Source organism: Rhamphochromis sp. 'chilingali' (genome assembly GCF_963969265.1).
Source record: "Rhamphochromis sp. 'chilingali' genome assembly, chromosome: 1".
Classification (NCBI taxonomy): domain Eukaryota; kingdom Metazoa; phylum Chordata; class Actinopteri; order Cichliformes; family Cichlidae; genus Rhamphochromis; species Rhamphochromis sp. 'chilingali'.
In genome coordinates this window covers 32,587,103-32,607,573 of record NC_137929.1, presented here as the reverse complement: position 1 = coordinate 32,607,573, position 20,471 = coordinate 32,587,103, and the positions used below count along the sequence as shown (strand labels likewise).

At 42.2% G+C, this 20,471-nt stretch overlaps 1 protein-coding gene across 1 annotated transcript; it reads left to right on the top strand.

Annotated features, from left to right (window-relative positions):
• The first annotated feature begins 277 nt into the window (after nt 1–277).
• On the top strand, nt 278–20,405 carry arhgef15b (Rho guanine nucleotide exchange factor 15b). The gene is made up of 16 exons (XM_080875591.1): nt 278–624; nt 6,595–7,109; nt 9,292–10,254; nt 10,351–10,402; nt 10,773–10,828; nt 12,036–12,286; nt 13,585–13,745; nt 13,937–14,089; nt 14,250–14,379; nt 15,740–15,814; nt 16,131–16,223; nt 16,307–16,461; nt 17,105–17,272; nt 18,827–18,912; nt 19,002–19,106; nt 19,417–20,405. The coding sequence occupies exons 2-16, from the start codon at nt 6,698–6,700 to the stop codon at nt 19,584–19,586; spliced, it is 3,030 nt and encodes a 1,009-aa protein (XP_080731717.1). The 5' UTR covers nt 278–624; nt 6,595–6,697; the 3' UTR covers nt 19,587–20,405.
• Nucleotides 20,406–20,471: the final 66 nt, after the last annotated feature.

The following is a 20,471-nucleotide window of genomic DNA, read 5'->3' as shown; positions in this document are numbered from 1 at the left end:
ATGTAGTATCCAATTATATTTTCAGTCATATTTCCATTAGTAAAGGCTAAACCGCTTCAACAGTTGTGCTGGCAATGTTACAATTTCAAACTAAAATATTTATTTTTTTGAACCAAGACTGTATATACCCAATATATACATCATATACACACTATATTAATTCGCACAGTTGCTGATTTTGTAGTCATCCTCCACCTTACGTTTTTAAGCCGTAGTTTTATTTTGAAAAACAGTACCGGAAGCTGCAGTTATCTGCTGTTAGCTTGGCAGCAATAGCTCTCGGGGGCAGCTGCACTCCTTCTTTACCTCTCATATTCTGCTGGTAACAAAGGCGAGACAACAAGAGAGGGGTGATGGGTGCTCAGGCAGCAAGCCTGTCAACAATGAACTGAACTGGTTTTGTTTTTATTGGATATTTGTTGCTAACAGCCTGTCTAACTACCGATTTATTTCTTCTCGTGCGCGAGCACAGTTTAAAGTTCATTGATGTAGGTGAGCTGTGGACAGGTTTTTAATCCCGAAGCTTTCGATTTTCTTACAAAACATAAGCAGAGTATGTTGGACTTCGAGCACTAAAGCCGAATGACTGAGGATAAACATTCAGACCCGTCTTCAACAACACTGGTGAGTTTCTGTCTGTGTAATTATATTTTATATGGAGATTTTGTCTATATTTGGCATTTTAACAGGTGCACTTTGCTGGATTCCGCGAGCACCTGTTCCTTCTGTGGAATATGTTGGGATACAGTGACAGTGTTAAACTTAACAGTGGTTATTTTAAAGACTGTATTAGCGCAGAGTTTTCTGTGGTTTTATGCTATCTTTTCAGATTATATTTCAGAGACTGTTATGGACTCATAAGTCCATTAAGTGCTCTAGTCTATAAACAGTGATTGTTTTGTATTCACTACATAAGAAGATTGTTTTTCACAGTAAAATCATGCTTCTTTGTAGGATCATCCACATCTGGCGGGTCTTAATGTGGGCATTTTTATATAGCCTATTCATAACCTCATGGTAGTATGCTCTCTCCTCATATCAACCAACTCTGTTTCTTTCGATCTCCATGAGAGCCCACCGCGCTGTTTGTGTGTGTATGTTTTCCTTTCTGGCACACCTTTTCCTGTCTCCTCTTCCTGGCCAACGTGGAGCTTCCATCCACATCACAAGTATTGATGCTGCTGAGGTAGAGAGACTCTCTTAAAGCCCCCATACCCAATTTATATACACACTCAATCCATTAGGCTTAATGGCATAATGTGGACACACACACACACACACACACACACACACACACACACACACACACACACACACACACACACACACACACACAAAACACTGTGCTAATGGACGTCCTCTCTAAAGGCACTTAAGTATTGTTCTCAAGCTGGATTGATTTAAGGGATGACACTATATCTGATATGTATTGGATTTACAGGATAAATACACTGAGTGAAATTAATGAGTGGCCCACTGACCCAGCCTGAGCATCTGTATGGTCCAGCAGACTGGAGCATGCAGCTATTGAGCTAAACAGGTCAACAGAAATGTACACAAAAGAGATGAAATCTGTTGGCCACTGCTTGAAAGAAAGCAATGTCTGGAACGTGACCTTAAAGTGTGTTGTTTTATCTGCAAGTGCATTAGTGTTTTATTTTAACGTCTACACAAGTTCTTTGTGAGCAAACACACCCTCCTGTTAAAGGTTTATAAGTTACTCCTGTGGACGGTGATGATAACTGGAGTGAGATGTGGAAAGACCTGCTTCTACACCCACACGCACACACACACACACACTGCTACAGCTCCTGATGGGTTAATGCTTCTAATTCTGAATTATACCTCAACATATTTCTAAGAACTGTAAAGTACTTAAAAACTCAAAAAAACAAAAAACACATAACGCGACACAGAAACATAAGACAAGGATGGGGTTAGGGGGGTGATTGTGGTGTAGCGCTGTTTGATTTACTTTGTTGAAATGTGAGACTCTTGCTTTTCTGTCTCCTTGTTTAAAGCTGTGCATCATTTACATGCCCTCCAAACCTGTCTGACTAGCTGGTGCACTCTTTCAGTAACAACTGTCTACTGGTGTTTGTGTGCGGTTGACTTTAGTCAGATTCTGAGTCAAGGAGCTATTATGGTCACAGTGACTTGTCTGTTTGCATGTGTAAGTATAATAAAGATGACAAATATCTTTAAAATGTGGTTTCCCTGAGACAGAACAGCATATGTATTTCTTACACCAAGCCTTCAATCTTTTATAAAACTGTCGTCAATAGCGGTTTTTGATCGGGGCGACATGGGCTGTTGCGTGGTGGGGGCAGTACCACAGGCATCTCCAAAAGAAGTTGCTCGTACTCGAGCTGCCCCGACATCAGCCAGCGCATTTTGGAGATGGCATAGGCACCGAGCGGTTTTCTGCTGCCCATTTGCGGGGAGGGCGCCCTCCCCAAAGTAAACTTTATTGTCATCTGCGCTACATACAGTCCAGTATATAGAGAGACGAGGCGACGAGGCTCCAGTTACAGCAGTGCAAGTTAACAAACAATAACTATAAGAAGAGTAAGAAAATAAATATACACTTTAGGCATAGGGGTAAAGGGATCAATAACAATTTAAAATGTATAATTTACAGTTTGATGATTTAAAGTCTCACACACAACCCGTCGAAAGGGGAGGGTGTGTAAGGTGTAGGTCTATTAGGTTATGTTGTGGTGATCCTCGGGTTGAGGGATGGGTGTTCATACTGGAGTATAAAATTAAAACCAATGGAAGATGGACAAGAAAAGTTCAAAGCCATCAGGTGCTCAGTTTAGAAAAAAGAGAAAAGAAGATGCAGGTAAGGAGATGTGTGATTGGATAATGGCAGGTCATCCTGAAACAATCAGAATCAGAATACTTTATTAATCCCTAAGGAAATTATGTGGGTTACAGTTCCTCCAAGAAGAAATTTTAAAAATAGTAACAGTAACAGACTAAACTCCAAACAATACATTATGTTACAGATTTTACACATTTAAGAAATAGCACTAATATATACAGATCACTCAGTTATAAATATCAAGAATTAACAGAGGTGGTTATAAATAAATATCAAGAAAATTGACATGAATATTACAGAGTGGAAAAGAGCGTGTGTAAAAAGGGTCTAACTATTGCAGTTGTTGGAGCTATTTGTTCTTTATTTTTATTATTTTGAAATTAAAGTTTGTTGTTAGTTCACTTATATTTTGGGGTTTATTTACACGTTTATTTGTAGGTTAATATTTGTTTCAATGTTTTGTTTGTTTGGTGTTTACCTTGTTAAATTAGTAAGAGCTGTAGGACCATTTTGTTTCTATAAATAAAGAGACTGGTATAGGACCAGCATGCACTGGGGTGGGCCTATGGTTTTTTACCAGAGCAGGAGAAGCAGCAGGAAGGAACAAAAAATGGATCTTGTTATTGTTTGCCAAACTGGATGAATGAACCATAAAAACGCAACCTTCAAGTTTGGACCGTGGACTTCTTTTGCCTGCATACAAAATATTATCTCAGTGCAGCTGTGGCTTGTGGACGTTTAATTGTGGGATGTTTGGTTTGTCAAACAAAGGAATTGCCACTACAGCAGTGTTCACAGTGTGTTAGATGGAGGAGTTGTACAGGGAGATGGCAACGGGCAGGAATGATTTCCTGTGTCGGTCAGTGGTGCTTTTTGGTAATCTCAGTCTCTCACCGAACGTGCTCCTGTGACTAGCCAGTACGTCATGGAGTGGGTGGGAGGTATGATCCATGATTGTCCTTATCTTGGACAACATCTACCTCTCTGACACCACCCTAACAGAGTCCAGCTCCATCCCCACAACATTACTGGCCTTGTGGATCAGTTAATTTCGTCTGTTGGCATCTGTGACCCTCAACCTGCTGCCCCAGCATGCAACAGCATAGAGGATAGCACTGACCTCAACAGAGATACAACAAGATAACATTAATTAGTAGGGATAGTGAAAACTTCTGTGTACGTTTGCTAGCCACTTGGCTATGATAGTAAACAGTTGACACTGATGTAGTTTACTGAATCAGACTGTGTTCAGCACAATATTAATTAGTCATTGTCAATTGTTGATTTGTCCTATTCTCATTGTCCGATGAATTATAATGGCTGTTTGCAAACTATACATACTCTCTCTCTCTTTATGTTTATCTGGTTAAATTCAGTATGGTTCCAACAACAGTTTTTACAGTAAAATATGTTTTACATGTATGTACAATCCTTAATATACATATATACACATAAAATATACAAATATTTTAATGTGGGGAAACATTGCTCAGACTTTTGAGATTTCAGAGAGGCCGAGGTGTGTTATCCTGCTGGAAACAGCTATCAGCGGCACACTGTGGTTATAAAGGACATGGTCAGCAACAATCCTCAGGGAGGCTGTGGTGTTTAAACGATGTTCAGTTGGTACTAAGAGGCAAAGTGTGATAAGAAAATAGCTTCACACCATTAACCCACCAGCATCCTTAACTGTTGATGAGACAGGATGGATCCATTCTTTCGTGTAGTTTACACCAAATTCTGACTTTGAGAGCCAAATGTCAAACCAGAAATCAAGAGTCATGAGACCAGACAGCAAACTTCTAATCTTCTACTTTCCAAATTTGGTGAGCCTGTGTGAACCGTAGCCTCAGCTTTCTGTTCTTAGCTGATAGGACCCAATGTGGTTTTCTGCTGCTGCTTCAAGGTTTTATGTGTTGAGCATTCAAAGTTGCTCTTCTGCATACCTTGGTGTGTAACGAGTGCTTGTTGTTGCCTATCAGGTCGAAGCAGCCTGGGCATTCTCCTCTGACATCAATGAGACATTTTCACTCAGAGCACTGCCGCTGAATATTTTCTGTTTTTTCTGACGTTCTCTGTAAACCCTAGAGATGTCTGTGTGGAAAGAGTAGATCAGCAGTTTCTGAAATATTCAGACCAGCCAGTCTGGCACCAATAACCATGCTACATTCATAGCCACTTAGATCGCCTTTCTTCCTCATTCTGATGCTCAGTTTGGCACAGGGCTGCAGATCATCACAACAAGGAGCACTCCAATAATTAGTATAGTAATTATAGTAATTGAATCTCTTTGATAAGACCCTCACTGTGCAGTACAGTCTTCAAGCCTAAGCTGCTCCTGGAAAGCTGCTCCTCGGTAACCCCAGCTAAAGGTTGTGTCTCTTTCCACTTGTAAACTTGGTGGACTGGTGCTTTAATAATCTGCTAATGCGAAAAGTGAATCGTGATCAGCTGTGCTTAAGGTGACTTATGATCAGTTACTCTTTTGGCTTCCATAAATCTTGTTAAAACTTAACAAGTAATCCATATTTGCTCATCTATGAGTCATTTAAGAGACGCTCCTGCTTACAGCACCACATAGACATGGATTTGTCAGCATTTTAAATGCTCGAGAGATTAACCAGCTAATCAAAAGTGTAATCGCAGAGTTAAAACTGTCTAGAAAATCAGAATGCTTGCAGCTACACGCTCAATTTATTCACCAAAACGATATACAAAGCAGTGCAGAAATAACATGTTTTTCAGGATCTCTGTTCTCTTTTCTTCATGACTCAGTGCATGACTAAGCCTGCTTTGATTTGCTATTGCATCAGTTGTCGCGCACACAAACAGGCACATTAAAAAAAAAAAAAAAACATATGGTGAGAGGAATATGCAGCGTGGACATTTGGTCACCCAGAATGGAAAGGGACTACCACATTGCTGTCATCACGTTTCTTTTTATAGACACTTTTTAAAAAAGCTCTGGTTTATTCGCTTCATTTGAATGACCAGAGTGCTTTGAATATGGAAACTTCCCCGAGTTCCCTCTAGATTAAAAGATTAGGTCTCTGCAGATTTACTGCAGGCGTGACGTCAGGGTGTATGTGTGAGAGACCAACGTTTTCACAACTGTAAAGTACTCCAGTTAACATCCCTAATTAACTTTTTTAAAAGTTGAGTAATACACGAGTGATGGTGATATTTGTGAAGGGAGGAAAACACAACTGTCGAGGATGTGCTCATTCTCTGAACACAGATGTGTGTGAGGCTTTTAAGCTGACATGTCAACACGGGAGACGGTCGAGTGGTTGTTGATGCATTAATATTAACTATTAATCAAACTGAACTGGTGTAACTTGATCACATGACCTTGGGGGCTCGTTACACAGATACAGCACACAAAAGAAGAAATGCTTTTTGTATTTCTGCATCTGCACTGCTCCTCTGCACAGAAGCTCTTCTATTTATAACAAAAGGCCTTGCGTAGCTGCTACTGCCATCAGGTATGCCCAGTATCCCTGTTCTGAAGCCATTAAAACAGCGAATAAACACTGTGCAGTGCAGGATGTTTCTTTAGGAGCAGCTAAAACACTCTCTACCGTCACCATACAGTTGTTGGAAACTAATGAGCTTATTACAGTGTAAAGTTCATTCTCCTCTGTGGCCTTGCAGAGGGGGGGTTTCTACATAAGAACTCAAAGTCCTACTCAGCGCTGGTATTTACATACCGAGTTACGTAACATCGATTTCCTCTCTGTAAACATTTATTTCTTTTTACTCCTCAGGAGATGATGACACGCTCACATTAACATTCACAAAAGCCTGGCCTTTGATAGGTCAGGGCAGTGAGTGAAGCACATCAGAAGAGACGACGTCCTTCCTGCCACCATGTCCGTCCAGGAACCGCCGACATCCACTTCACCCTTCAAACCCGAGGCCAAGCCAAGGCCGGAGATTCCTCCAAAACCACAATGCAGTTCCCCTACTCTTGGAGAGAGGGACAGCAATGTCAGACGCTCTGGAGGGAAGGTCAAGAGGATTGTGAACCAGTTCAGCAAGCAGGAGTCCACTGAAAGGTTGGAACCGGCCACCAATGGTACTGCAGAAGGCAAGCCAGTTAGACAGTCCAAGAGGCCTCCTATGATAAAGCCCAAACCCCGGGTGAGACTGCAGCTTCAGAAGGAGGCAGAGCAGGCAGCTCCGCCGCTCCCTAAGAAGAGGAGCCGCTTGGCGAAGAAACAGAAGGAGCTTGATGGAGGAGAGGAGGGGGACAGAAGCAGCGTGGAAGGAGGCCGATCAGGTAAAGCTTTGGGAGAAGTATATGGGAGAAATACCTCTATCTTGAGTTTAATTTATTATTTTAATTTGCGTTGATTGGAGTTAAACTGCAGGTTTTGTCACAGATATAAAGATGGTCAGAGTGAAGTAAGGTTAGTGTTTACAAAGAAGCAGAAATGCATTCTTAATGCAGTTTCACATCAAAAGCAAGTGTCACCTGATTTACTAGAAACTAAACGTGTTTAAACCTTTACCTCCAATTAAAAAAAATCTCTTGCAACAGCTGGTCAAAGATCAGATGACAGCAGTAATTGTTTTATCTTATAATTAGGCTAGTTTCACAGACTTAGTGTAGCATAAGATCACACATGAATTATTAGACATTTTGTCTGATGCAAAAATTGTGTGTGTGTGTGTGTGTGTGTGTGTGTGTGTGTGTGTGTGTGTGTGTGTGTGTGTGTGTGTGTGCATTTAAAGACCTTGGCATATAAGTGTTAAATGTGTAACGTCAAATGTGCAGCGTAATCAGTGAGCTCTGAGGTGTGGTTGTGTTTGAATGGTCTGTCCCATAAAAGAAGTCAGTCAGCTGATCCTGTGTGTGTGTGTGTGTGTGTGTGTGTGTGTGTGTGTGTGTGTGTGTGTGTGTGTGTGTGTGTGTGTGTGTGTGTGTGTGTGTGTGTGTGTGTGTGTGTGTGTGTGTGTGTGTGTGTGTGTGCAAAGCAAAAAGTTAGGTGTGCTGTGTTTACTTTCTGTTGGAAAAGACAGAGGGATCCTAGAGGGATCTCTTCCATCTCTATCTCTTTGTTTAAGCTGCAGCGACACTTTTCTTTGGTGTATCATGGTGAAACCCAAAGAAATTAAGTTGCATTGGTACTGATGTGAGATTTGAATTTTCCATTCCAACATACAATATCACTTCCCTTGTTTTGCTTCCTTGTTCAAACAGAAAACATTTAAACATGACCTCACTGAGTCTTTGAGTGAATATAGCTAAAGCATGCAGTCAAGTTTAAAAATAAATATTCCTGTTAGGGCAGGGGAGGGTCAGAATTTATTCCGGCACACCCCAACAACCACAAGTTTTATCTTTTATTGTCAACATTAGTAAAAACAAACAAACAAAAGAACCCCAAAACAGGGATTTCATTCATTTTAAAAGATTAAATAAAATGGATCTAAAGCGAAATGATTCTGTTGCAGCACCAGGGCAAAATCTAAAAATATCACCGTATACAATAAATAAACAACAGAGTTAAAATAGAAATGTCACAGGCACATAGTGAGGATCTTCTACTGTGAGATACTTCAACAGTAATAAAAAAAATTAAAATGAGTTTAAGTTGAAGAAGAGTAGATGTTAAAGAAATGTTTAGGGATAATAAGCTCATTTTAAATTGTTTATATATTTATTGTCTTGCTAGTGATTTGCTAGTGTAAAAATGATTTAAAAAATGGTGATTGGTGAAATTTAATATAACTTGCAACCGGTGCCTCGATTATGTGCTAGTGGCCAATAACCAGTTACAAATCAAATGTGCAGTAAATGAATCTTTTCTTTTGTGGACGGCTGTTGTGCAGTGTTTTGAGCTGAATCAGTATCTGTGTCGGTGCATCTGATAGTTTTGGGGAGATTCCACTCGTTTAACTCTCAGGAAATAAAGGTGGTCCAACACCACCATCGCTGATGTCACCAGCATGGCAAAGTGCATCAGTGTTCTTAATGGTTTAACTGGAAAGTTACCAAAACTGTCCTTTATTTCCCAGCTTTTTTAGATGCTTACTTGCTGACCCCTTTAACCATCTTTCCAGTTCACCACTCTCTTTCCTCCACCTCCTCCATTTCCTTTTGTCGGTATTGAATTTTCCCCCATGCGATCCTCCAAATGTTTCCATGAATATTTGAAGACGCGTGCTGACTCAACGGTGCAGCATGTGCATGTGAAGCATTTATGGGAAGAGAAGATGGGGGGGAAGGGGAAGCAAAGCTCTTAATAAAAGTGTACCTTTCTGTCTGAGGACACAGGAAGTGGGCAGAAAGCAGCCATTCCCACTCATTAGCTCAGTTTTTTTGTGTGTTTTGTTTTGTTTTTTAAATTGCAAAATAAGGAAGAAACTAAATATTTGAGAAGTTCACTATCATTTTACTTTCTTCCCCTTTTGAAAACATTTCAAAACAATTCATGTGTTTCTTATGTTTTACGCAGAGCCTGATGGAAAGGAGGTTGAGGTTGAGCTTACTGGAGGAGATAAAGTGGAGGCGGAGCACAGTCATCACACGCCTGTCAGCCCGTGCTGCGCCCCGAACTGCAGCTGCATCTGCCACCTCCAGCGGCCTGGCATGAAACTAATATGGGTCCCCGTGAACGTGGAAGATGTTGGGGAGGAGGGTGGAGAGGAGGATGAGGAAGACTGGGAAGATGAGGAAGTAGAGTTTGTGGATGAAGGGGACAGTGAGGCAGAGGACACAGAGGACACTTTTGCGATTGAGGAGGATGAGGCGTTGAAAAAACAAAAAGCAAAGTTCCACGAGTCGTTGAGTGTTTTGATTGCGGACAACCAGAGGAGGCGTTCGGACCCGGGTCCTCACTTCATTCTTGCCTCGCTTGCTATCACTCGCTCCGGGTCTCCCCCCGTTCCCCCAAAACGTATGCAGTCACCGCAAATTCAGCACGGAAGCACCCAAAATGAAGAAGAGAATATTTACGAGGCCACGCTTCCATTGATTTACCCCACTCCTAAAAACAACGCAGTCGAGTGTAAGGAGCTGGATATTCCTCTAATCAAAGTGTGCAAACTAGGCCGTCGGTCCAAACTGACCAACAGTCTGTCAGATCCCACGTCCGAGTTTCAGAAAGAGGGAGAAACCATAGTGACCCCGGACGAAGTTCCGCCTGCTATCCCCCCGAGGATCCCTTTGAACCAGGACAGTCGTAGCCAAACAATACCCAGGGGCGGCATTCCTCTTCCCATGCCCACACCGGAGGAGGGTCACTTGTTGCGACCCTCCTCCCCCAGTGGCTCCGCCACCACTGGACTGAGCCCTCAGCGAGCCCACACTCCACCTCCACACATTTCCCTCCAACCTCAGAGACTCCCACCACCACCACCAAAGGCAGATCCCAGGAGGCTCAGCACTGCCTCAGCGCAGTCCCTCACACTGAAAAAAGGTCTGAACGAGGATTCTGTGTGCCTGACATGAGCTGTGAATGATGCATACAGGTAATATCTGTTTAACTAAAAGCAGCCATGTCTTCTTTTACTAGGGGAGGAGAATGGAGGGAAAGAGGAAGAGAAGGAGGACACAAGCGAAGAAAAGTGAGTCAGCATCTTTACCTTTCCATTTTAAAAGGATATGTGTGGAAATATTTTATATTTTCCTCAGATAAAATGACACAAATATATGCAGTATATTTCCAAAGATGCTCCTAAACAAAGGTGCTTTTCCCTCCTGTTTGAGTAAAACCTGCTAAAAAAATACAGTAGGAGGGCTCAAGCTACAAATGGATAAACAGGGTAGAGCGCATTTAGAGAAGAGCTAACACAATGTCTTCATATAAGAAAAATAAAGATTTTCACCTGGATTACCCTTTAAACCAGCCTTTATATTATTGAGAGTATTGACAGATTAATAAGGGGGCATTTGTAAGTTGTTAACCCTTTTCTCCAATGTCATGTCCCCTGACAGGAGGAATTCTATCAGGAGGAAGATTGGGTTTATTTTCGACACTCGTCTGCAGGATGGTAAGGCTGACACTCAAAACAAACAAGCCACAACAAGCCCAGATCTATCAACTGTAACCCTGTTTCCAAAACAAGTCCATAAATGATTCAACTTCTAATAAACATGCCTTTACATTTACAATAATCCGCTCACAGTCCACGCGTCCTTATCGCCACAGGCTAAAGATGGAAAAATTGCCAGCATCAATAAAGGGGCAAATTTCACTTGCTGATTGGTCAGGTCACACCTACAGGCATGTGTGGCTGCGCTGAGCAGGGATTTTGCCATCATACCTGAGAGGATTGCTGGATGATGATTTGGGGCAACACTGTGCTGTTTAGTTTTACTTTTTGCATCAGAAACTGTTAAATAAACAAAAAAATTTTGGACGTAGTTTCGTAGGATATTTGCAGACAGTGAAGCTAAGATTAAAAAAAACATTGGAAATATTGGAAAGTCCAGTTGTTCTGATCGTGTCATTGCCTGGCTGTCTTTGTGTACAGTCGGAATTCACTGCCTGGGTCACATTTGTGAAGGCGCCGCTAACGCTCAACAGCACATGCAGGTTTTGGAGCAACAAACAAATGCCACCTGCATGACGTCAGATTAAGGAAACTCTTTCTTGTCACCTTGTCACATTCTCCACATACTGAAACTCCAATGCTGGTAAAACATGAGTACAGGTGCTAACAGGATGTGCCTGCAAAACCTTTCACCCACTAAAAAACAGTCCTGATGAACTGTTGAGCAGCTGAAATCCTGTTAGACATTCATTAGACATGCTTCTGTCCCTACAAAAACCAGATTTTGATATGTAGTTCCAGTTAGACAAGCGTTTGCACTGGATACAGGTTTATGTCATTACTAGTATCTTAAATAGGAAACGCATTTGGTGAATTTTACTATGAGCCATAATGTTTGTCTCCATTTAATCAGTTTCTTTGCACATTATCGTCAGTGTGATTGAATCTGATGATATTCATCTGTATTTTCATCGACTCCATTAAGATGTATTGCATGTTGTCCTAATTCCAAAGTACCTGAGACAGTAGATCATGTACTATAAGTTAAAAGAAAAGGAAAGCCTAAAACGTAACCAAAAAGTTAAACGAGTAGTTCTTGGTTTACTGATAACTGATTATGCAGGTCCACTGGGAAGCAGAGTGATTGATGTTTATGAATATATGTAGTAATCAGGAAAATGTTTGACTCTTTTCCCTGTTTCAGAACCTCTCTACCAGACGTACCGGGCTTCTGTCATTACAAAAGAGATCCGGCGCCAGACAGTTTGCCGTAACATCAGCAAAACTAGTGCGGACTATGCTATGGACCACCTCGGTCGTCGCCCTGGAAATGGAGGACCGAGGGGCAGCCCGGTGCCCACACCGGTTCAGAGCACTCTGTGGCAGGAACTCCCAAATGTGCGGGACAGCGGGGTGCTGGAGAATCTCAGCTCTGACCAGTGCAAGTACCAGGAGGTGAGGGAGTGGAGGAGAGGAGACGATAATGCATGGCAGAGAGGCTCCATAAAGACAAATCAATAAAGGCTGAAAGGAGAAATCTGAGATGCAGGATCAAGTTTTCCAACTAATAATATAATGCTTTTACATGAATTAGAATCCATTTAGCCACACTGTCTAACTCATTGCTATTACATCATATTGATTCACCCGGTATGACGTTCAGAAAAGCTTTTACAGTTAGTTATAAAGCTGTAGTGCCAGTAACAGAATTTGTAAAGGTAAATAACCTTTGAAGTACTGATACAGGCTTAAATACACCCCTCACTAATATTTAGTGAAATGACAAGCTGCACATTGACTCGACATTTTTGATCGCCATCATCAAGCATCTGGCATCATTCTGGCTGTATATTTGATTACTTCTCTGGGCAGAATTGCTCCATTTAAATTGCTTGCTTTGTGTCATAAATCCGTCTTTTAAGCATAGTCTACATGAGGTCGGGGCATGAAGAATGGCCATGCCAGAGGCGTAATGCTTGTTTGCTTTATCCATCCCAAAATCAGTCTGATGTGTGTTTGGGATCATCCTCTTAAAGCACCCAGCTGTGCCCAAGTTTCAAGTATCTAGCTGTTGATTTGAGGTGAAGTTGAAGAATTTGGAGGTAGCCCTTTTTCCATTATTCGAGCCACTTTATGCAATATACTGGTACCACTGGCAGCAGAGCAGCCGCAGAGCTTGATGCTACCACCACCATGCTTACCATGCTCAACAGCTGATGCAGTGTTCTCAGGTTTAAACTCCTCATCTTTGCTACTCCAAACATTCCTCTTGTCATCGTGGCCAAATAGTTCAGTCTTGGTCTCCGTGTATTATCCATGTATTTGTAAATTTCATTTTGGAGCGGAAACATATTTTTTGGTCGACACCCTCTCAGTTCATGGTGAAACTGGCTTCACTGTGGACAGGATGCTGGTGTTCAGCAGTTTCCAGTTCCTCACAGGCTTGAGCCTTGGTGGTTCCTGGGTGGTTCTTGCTTATCAGTTTCTTCTGATCTGAGGGTGACAGTTTGTGTATTCTTCCAGACGTTTGCTGACACATCCATACAATTGTTTGAAATGATGATCTTGGATTTTAGTTGTTTATAAATAGCTCCCAAGAGCCCTTCACAACCTGTGTAACTCTTCTTATTTAAAAAAAATCATATATAAATCATAAATATTTCCTCTATAAACATGAAAACTGCAGTTATCCTGCTTTTTGTGTCATCTTGGTTTCCTTTAATGTGCAGCTTTGTTCACCTTCTTCCTGACAGAGTATGTTTGAGGTCCTGACATCAGAGGCCTCTTACTTGCGATCTCTTCATGTTCTGACTGAACATTTCATGGAGAGCCGGGAGCTGGAAGAGACGATGATCATCAGAGACAGGAAGACCCTCTTCTCCAACATCCTGAGGATCCGTGAAGTCAGCGAGAGGTGAGGGAAAAAAAGGGTGAAGGGAGATAAGGAAAAAACAGAAACTCCAAAGTGATTTATGATGTGAAGTGCTGCAAGGTCACTTGTTGAAGATGAAACTGGGACAGGAATGTAAAGCTTGTTCTTTATGGTTCAACAGGCTTGTGCACAGTTTTCTGCAAGTTCTGAAAATTTGTTATCTGACTCAACAGATTCTTGAAAGACTTGGAGGACCGCATATTTCAGGACGTGGTGTTCTCTGACATTTGTGATATAATCAACTACCATGCCCAGCACAACTTCCCCGCCTACATTGACTACGTACGCAACCAGATCTACCAGGAAAAGATGTTCACTGAGCTCATGTAAGCAACCAGAGTTTCACTTGAATCAGGTTCAAACTCTCTGAGAATTTCCGTAGCAACTATGAGAAAAGATTGTAAGTAGTGCAGGCTGGCAGGGTACCAACTGTCTCAACTGGAGACAAAGTCTTACCTTATCTTTACTTTTGTGGTGTATTTACAGGAAGAGCAACCTGCAGTTCAGTGCAGTAATCACTCGTCTCCAAGAGTCGCCTCAGTGCCAGCGGCTGCCCTTCATGTCTTTCTTGCTACTGCCGTTCCAGCGAATAACACGCATCAAAATGCTCATTGAGGTGTGCAGCATCACCCAGTTTTCACTCTCTATGCCTTAGCATATGTCACTGGTCACTTTATTAGGTACACCTGTTCCACTGTTAGTTAACATAAGTTCTGTAATTGCAGCCAATCCCCAACTCTCTGTCAACAGTATTCAGGGCCATTGATCAGTGCTCATGACACATACATATTAATGATCAATTCACTTTGATGAGTGATGAAAGGTTTCTATAGGTTTCTATAGAAATGTCCACATGATCAGAATCATCTTTCCGGGCTTAACTTCAAATATCTAATCAGCCAATCACAGGGAGACAACTCGGTTCAAACAGAACACCAAAGTAGGGAAGAAAGATGATTAGAGCGACTTTGAACGTGGCATGTTTCTTGGTGCCAGACAAGCCTGGTCTGAGTATTTCAGAAACTGCTGATTTTCTGGGATTTTTTCCCCACAAAATAATAACTGAGATAACATCTCAATACAACCAAGGTATGCAGAAGAGCATGTCTGAACACACAAGCAGATGGGCTCCAGCAGCAGAAGACTGCACCAGGTGCCGCTCCTGTCACCTGATAACAGGAAACTAAGGCTACAATTTGTCTGGGCTCAATATTAAACAACAGAAGATGAGAGAAATGTTCCAGGCTTGATAAATCTCAATTTCTGCTGCAACATTCAAAACAACATAAACACAGTTGTATAAATATTTCAGGATTCACAGTCACCAGATGTCAACCAGTAGAGCACCGTTAGGACATGGTGAACCTAGAGATTAACATCATGGATGTGCAGCAGACAAATCTGCAGCAACTATGTGACACTGTCATGTCAACATGGACCAAAATCTCTGAGGAATGTTTCCAGCACCTTGTTGAATCTATGTCACAAGTAACTAAGCCAGGTCTGAAGGCAAACTGGAGTCAAACCTGGTACTAGTGAAGCCCTTACTAACTAGGTGGCATGTGAGTGCATGTTTAGGCCACAGAGTGACAAATTGGTTATTTGCTTCTGCTTCTCTCCTGAGAGGAAAAAGCTCAGCAACTCACAGATGAGTGACAGCCTTTGTAAGCTTTACGTGCTTTACTTAAGTGCCAAACAAAACGCCACAGTACATTGTGCATAGCTGACCCTTCTCTCCTGAGGGTCAGTGAAAGGCAATAGCATGAGTTCATCACGGTGTTCGGATGTGTGGAATGCCCTCATTCCAGCGTAATCTTACACACTCTAGCCTTCGCTGATCCTTTAACCTATAAGCAAACACACAGACTCGCCTCGCCCCAGTTTCACAACCTTGCTTGTGTTTTGGTGGAAAAATGTCTCCTGGTAATGTTGTTTGTCTGTTTGCAGAAATAGAAAGTTGTTGTTTGTTGTTTCAGAACATCCTGAAGAGAACAAAAGAGGGGACGAAAGAGGAGCAGACAGCCTCAAAGGCTTTGGCCTCTGTGTCCAAGGTAAACACGCCTCACTCCTCAACCACCCTTCTGCCTGCAAATGCGGCATATTTGAGTCTAAAGTGCGCCGTATGCTTCTGGAAATTAGATGTCAGCTATTGTCTGAATGAAGGATTTCCTACTGAATCAACTCAGTGAGTCACAGGTGCCATTGAGGGCGGTGGCAGGCTGAGATTAGGTTTATTAAAAGAGCCAGAAGAATAAACTTGATACTCCCAGTGAGACACACGGTTTTATACAAGGATGGTTGAGAGGAGGTTTTTTTAAGTGTGAAAATAAAAGGGATCTGCTAAGTGATTTCATCATTTTGTTTCAGATCATTGATGTGTGTAACACAGAGGTGGGAAAGATGAAACAGATGGAGGAGCTGATTCATATCTCTAAGACACTGGAGTTTGACAAGCTCAAGGTAACGGCAGTGTTGATGTTTGTATTCAGCTTATGTGATCTCTTTTATTTTGAAGAGTCGTAAATGCCACCTGTCCTCTTCAGGCCATCCCCATCATCTCCCAGACTCGATATCTGGAGAAAAAGGGAGAGCTCCAGGAAATGTCCAAAGGAGCGACTCTCTTCAACATGAGGGCAAAGTTCACTCCCGTCTACTTCTTCCTGTTCAACGACCTGCTCGTCATCGCTGCCAAAAAGGGGTTAGGTTCAAAAACAAAACTGACACAACATAAAATGCTCTTAATTTGTTGACCCATCTTTGATGCATCATTGATTCGTTCTGCTAGATTCTGATTAGAATTGAAAGCGTGCACTGAATTTTTCAGATGTTGTACACATCATGCATTCACAGTCCCTTTACAGCTTAATAAATGCATCTTTCTGCTTCTGTGACAACAGCTACATAAATTTGCTTGATGTCAGTGGATATCAAAGCCTATCTGTAAACTGGAGATATTTACTAGCCTCAGCTTTATGCACTAATTCAGAATTATACATTTTGGTTAATCATTAAACACTGTGAGGGTGGTCTCTGCCTATGCAGCTACCCTTGGAAAAGCCCAGAAACTATTCTAATACTTGCCAAACTATTACATCTTTAATGATATATAGTGAGCTCATTACAGGGGAGGTCGCCGAATGTCGTCTTTATGGGGAAAGAGTTAAATGCGTGTCATCACTCGTTTAAATAACTCCAACTCCCTAAAATTTAAGGGAAGGTGGTGCCAAAGGTGCTAGACGTTAAGAGTATACACAGCATGCGATATACCTGCTTCCTGCTAGACCCGTTTTCCTTCTCATATTTTTCTTGTAATTAGCTTTTGTCTACATTGTCTCAAACAGCACGGAGCGTTTTGTGGTGCTCGACCATGCCCATCGCTCTCTGGTGCAAGTGCAGCCAATAGAGGAAAGCGGGACCAGTGGGAGCCCCTTCGAACACTGCTTCAATCTCACGCTGCTGGAAAACCACCAGGGACGCCTGTTTGAGCGGCTCATCAAAGCTTCCTCTCAGTGAGTGGTCGCGCGTGTGTGTGTGTGTGAACAGCATGTACTTGACTCTAACATCTGCAGTATCTTGAATGAAAATAAGGGAAAAACTAGACATGAAGTCAAAGTCCAATTCAAGTAGTTCATGCTGTTTACATAGAAGCAGCATGAATCGGGTAATTTGACTCATGTAAAAGAAACATTTAATTTCCTAAAAGGAAAAATTGTAGATGAACTGCGAGTTACTCAAAGGTTATGTGAGATGGAAATGAGAAATTAGATCCACCAAGAAACAGTTCTGGCCTAAAAGTGTAACTAGATTACACTCCTGCCTGGCCACTCCTTGAAAATGTTGCCCTGGATGAACAGCTGTTCTGACTTTCAAAGTAAAAGCTTAACGAGCACAAAGAAAAACATTCACACTACATTAAAAATTAAGTGAAATTATGAACCAAATACAACAAACACATGTGCAAAGTCCTGCCCCCCCTGATTCATGCCTGGGAGCCAGTTTGGAGAGCATACAAGCTGACGTCCTGGATGTTGACAGACTTGCTACAACCGGCTTACAGGGAAGTTAAACATGGAAAAAAAGGATGTTTGTCATTTCAAACAATTTTCATTGTGATGTTTGTTTATTATATGCATGGTTGGCAAGGTATCATGTGTCTTAATTGCCCCTTGAGGATAAATATGGTCTTTTTGACTTTGACTTGATGACAACATGATCTGACGGAAACATTGTTAGGATGTTTTTGCAGGTTATAAAATATCCCCAGTGTTAGGTGATCCAGAGCAATCAAAAACATGTCCAGGATGTGATTGAGGCCAGAGAATCCATAATGCTCTATGCAAAACATTTTCTCTGTTAAACATTTTGAGGATGTGTTGTTGGTGAGTTAGGTGACATAGTTTTCCTCTAACACCATCACAGTAAAATGCAAATATCGGTCACTATGCTAATAGTATAATGTGTGACTCCAGGGAATAAATCCTTCAAATTTAGTACTTAGGCCAAAAACATCTAATGTCGATCCATTCGTGTATCCACTTCTGCTTATCCAACTCGGGGTTGCAGTTAGGCTGAAGCCTGTCTGAGCCGTCATAGGGTGAGAGTTGGAGAGCACCCAGTACAGTGGTTAGCGCTGTACAGCACAGTAAAAAGGTCCCTGGCGTCCTGCGTGTTCGCCTTGTGTCTGTCTGAGTTCTCTCTGGTATTTCCAGCTTCCTCCCACAGTCCAAACACACGCCTGTTTGTGTAACTGGTAGTTTTGGCGACGTATCAAGGTTAAACTCAAGATCTCTTGACCAAACCATTATAAAAGTGATTTGCTAAACTTAAATGAACCTAAATATAATGCTGGGAACATTCTTCAGAGATGTGCCAAAATGCAATGTGAGGATTTTTAGATTCAGAAGACTGTGGGACATGTTGAGCCTCAGAAACGGGTTGCTATGGTTTTCTGTTGACCTCCTCTTCTCCTCACACCTCGAAGGAGGTGAAAACTCTTCCTACTGTTACATCAGGAATTACACGTCACTGGTATGAGACTAAACTGTGGCCGTCTCCATCAACAGGTCGGACATGGACAGGTGGATGGCAGCTTTCCCCAACACGGCCAACCAAGAGAGAGATGATAAGGAAGTGATTTACGAGGACTGGGGTGAGGACAAGCGCATACAAAATTCACACACACCGAGTGTTATGCGAGTTATGAAAGTTTACAATTTTATATGTGTCTGTGGATGGCAGACTGTCCTCAGGTGCAGTGCGTGGAGCAGTACATCGCCCAGCAAGCCGACGAGCTCAGCCTGGAGCCCACTGAGATCATCAACGTCATCCGCAAAACCAACGAGGGTAAGAGCATCGGGTGGGAAACGTTTATCTTTAGAAAACAAGCTGTGGCAGCTGAAACCGAAACTAATTATTATTATTAACATTTGTTACACAGAAAAAGTTACATGTACTAACATGACTTTGTATCACCTCCCTGGACTCTGCTTGTTTATATGCCTCCATCCTCCAACCCTCGCTTTAGCAGTTTATTTGCTTTGACTTTCTTGCATGAACGACGCAGAAACCGCCAATATCTCCCCCTTCCCTTGTTTGTCCTCTCCCCACTCTCCTCCCCTCTCTTTTTTTTTTTTTCTCCCTCCCCCCCGAATAGGCTTGTACGAAGGAACCCGCCTATCGGACGGTCAGAAGGGCTGGTTCCCCGTAGCAAATGTCATCGAAATCACAAACGAACACGTGAGGAGGAGGAACCTCCGGGAGCGCTACAGAGTCATGCAAGCAGCGACTTTGGTTGCAAACAGCAAGACCCGCACGCTTCAGTAGATGTGTCCACGTCATTTACTGTAAACTTTTGAGAAAGACAGTTACTCAGGGACTGTGCCACGTGAGCTGCCAGTTTCTAGCAAACAGGAAACGAAAGGTAAAAGCAGAAGGGCGACCACGACGAGACGGCGGACACACACTCGAGCTGCTGCAGCATGTGCTACTTCAGCAGAAGAAACAGAAAGTATGTGACAGCAGAGGATTAGCTTACATATCTCCCTAACTGCAAGGATCCACCTCTTCCTGTTTTCCGTGCAGCCCCACGCCAACACCTCTTCACAGACTGCTGTGCCAAACTCACATGCCAGTCATTCGTGGCATTGTTCAAACGCTCGTACGCTCAGACAGGAGCTGGGTGTTGGCTGGAAAGATTTAGTTGTCAATACACAAACAATGCCCTGTTTTTTAGTGCTATGTGACACTTGGTTTGCCGGATTAGAGAACAGAAGGAGTCTTAAAAAAAAACCCCACAAAAACCCCCAAATGCATCTCAGCTGAAAGATGTTAACGTTTTAAAATTTCACTAGAAAACAGACATAAAATCAGGAAGTGCCTTTTAATTGAAAACAGAAGTACACAATTGTGAAGTACGGGGTTTATGCTTTCAGCATGTGCAAACTGTGCTTGAACTTTGTTTTTTATGTTTTTAGTAGTTGTGCTTTTGACTAGCTTGTTAGCTTGTCCACCACTGTGGAGTGGTGCTGTAGCTCCCCCTGCAGGGCATCAGGAAATGGGGTCTGGTCTGTATAGTATGTTGTAAATTACAACAGGGTGATTCTCCTTCAGGACATATTTTAATAAAACCTTTTGTCTTTTTAACTGGCTCTTTGTTTCTCGGTAACGTTTACTGAACATTATAAAGTTCTCGTCTGTCAGAGGAACCTG

Coding starts and splice junctions, on each gene's coding strand:
- arhgef15b (XM_080875591.1), top strand. CDS start 6,698: ATGTCCGTCCAGGAACCGCCGACATCCACTTCACCCTTCAAACCCGAG. Junction 10,829..12,035: donor CGACACTCGTCTGCAGGATG/GTAAGGCTGACA, acceptor TCCCTGTTTCAG/AACCTCTCTACCAGACGTAC. Junction 12,287..13,584: donor ACCAGTGCAAGTACCAGGAG/GTGAGGGAGTGG, acceptor TCTTCCTGACAG/AGTATGTTTGAGGTCCTGAC.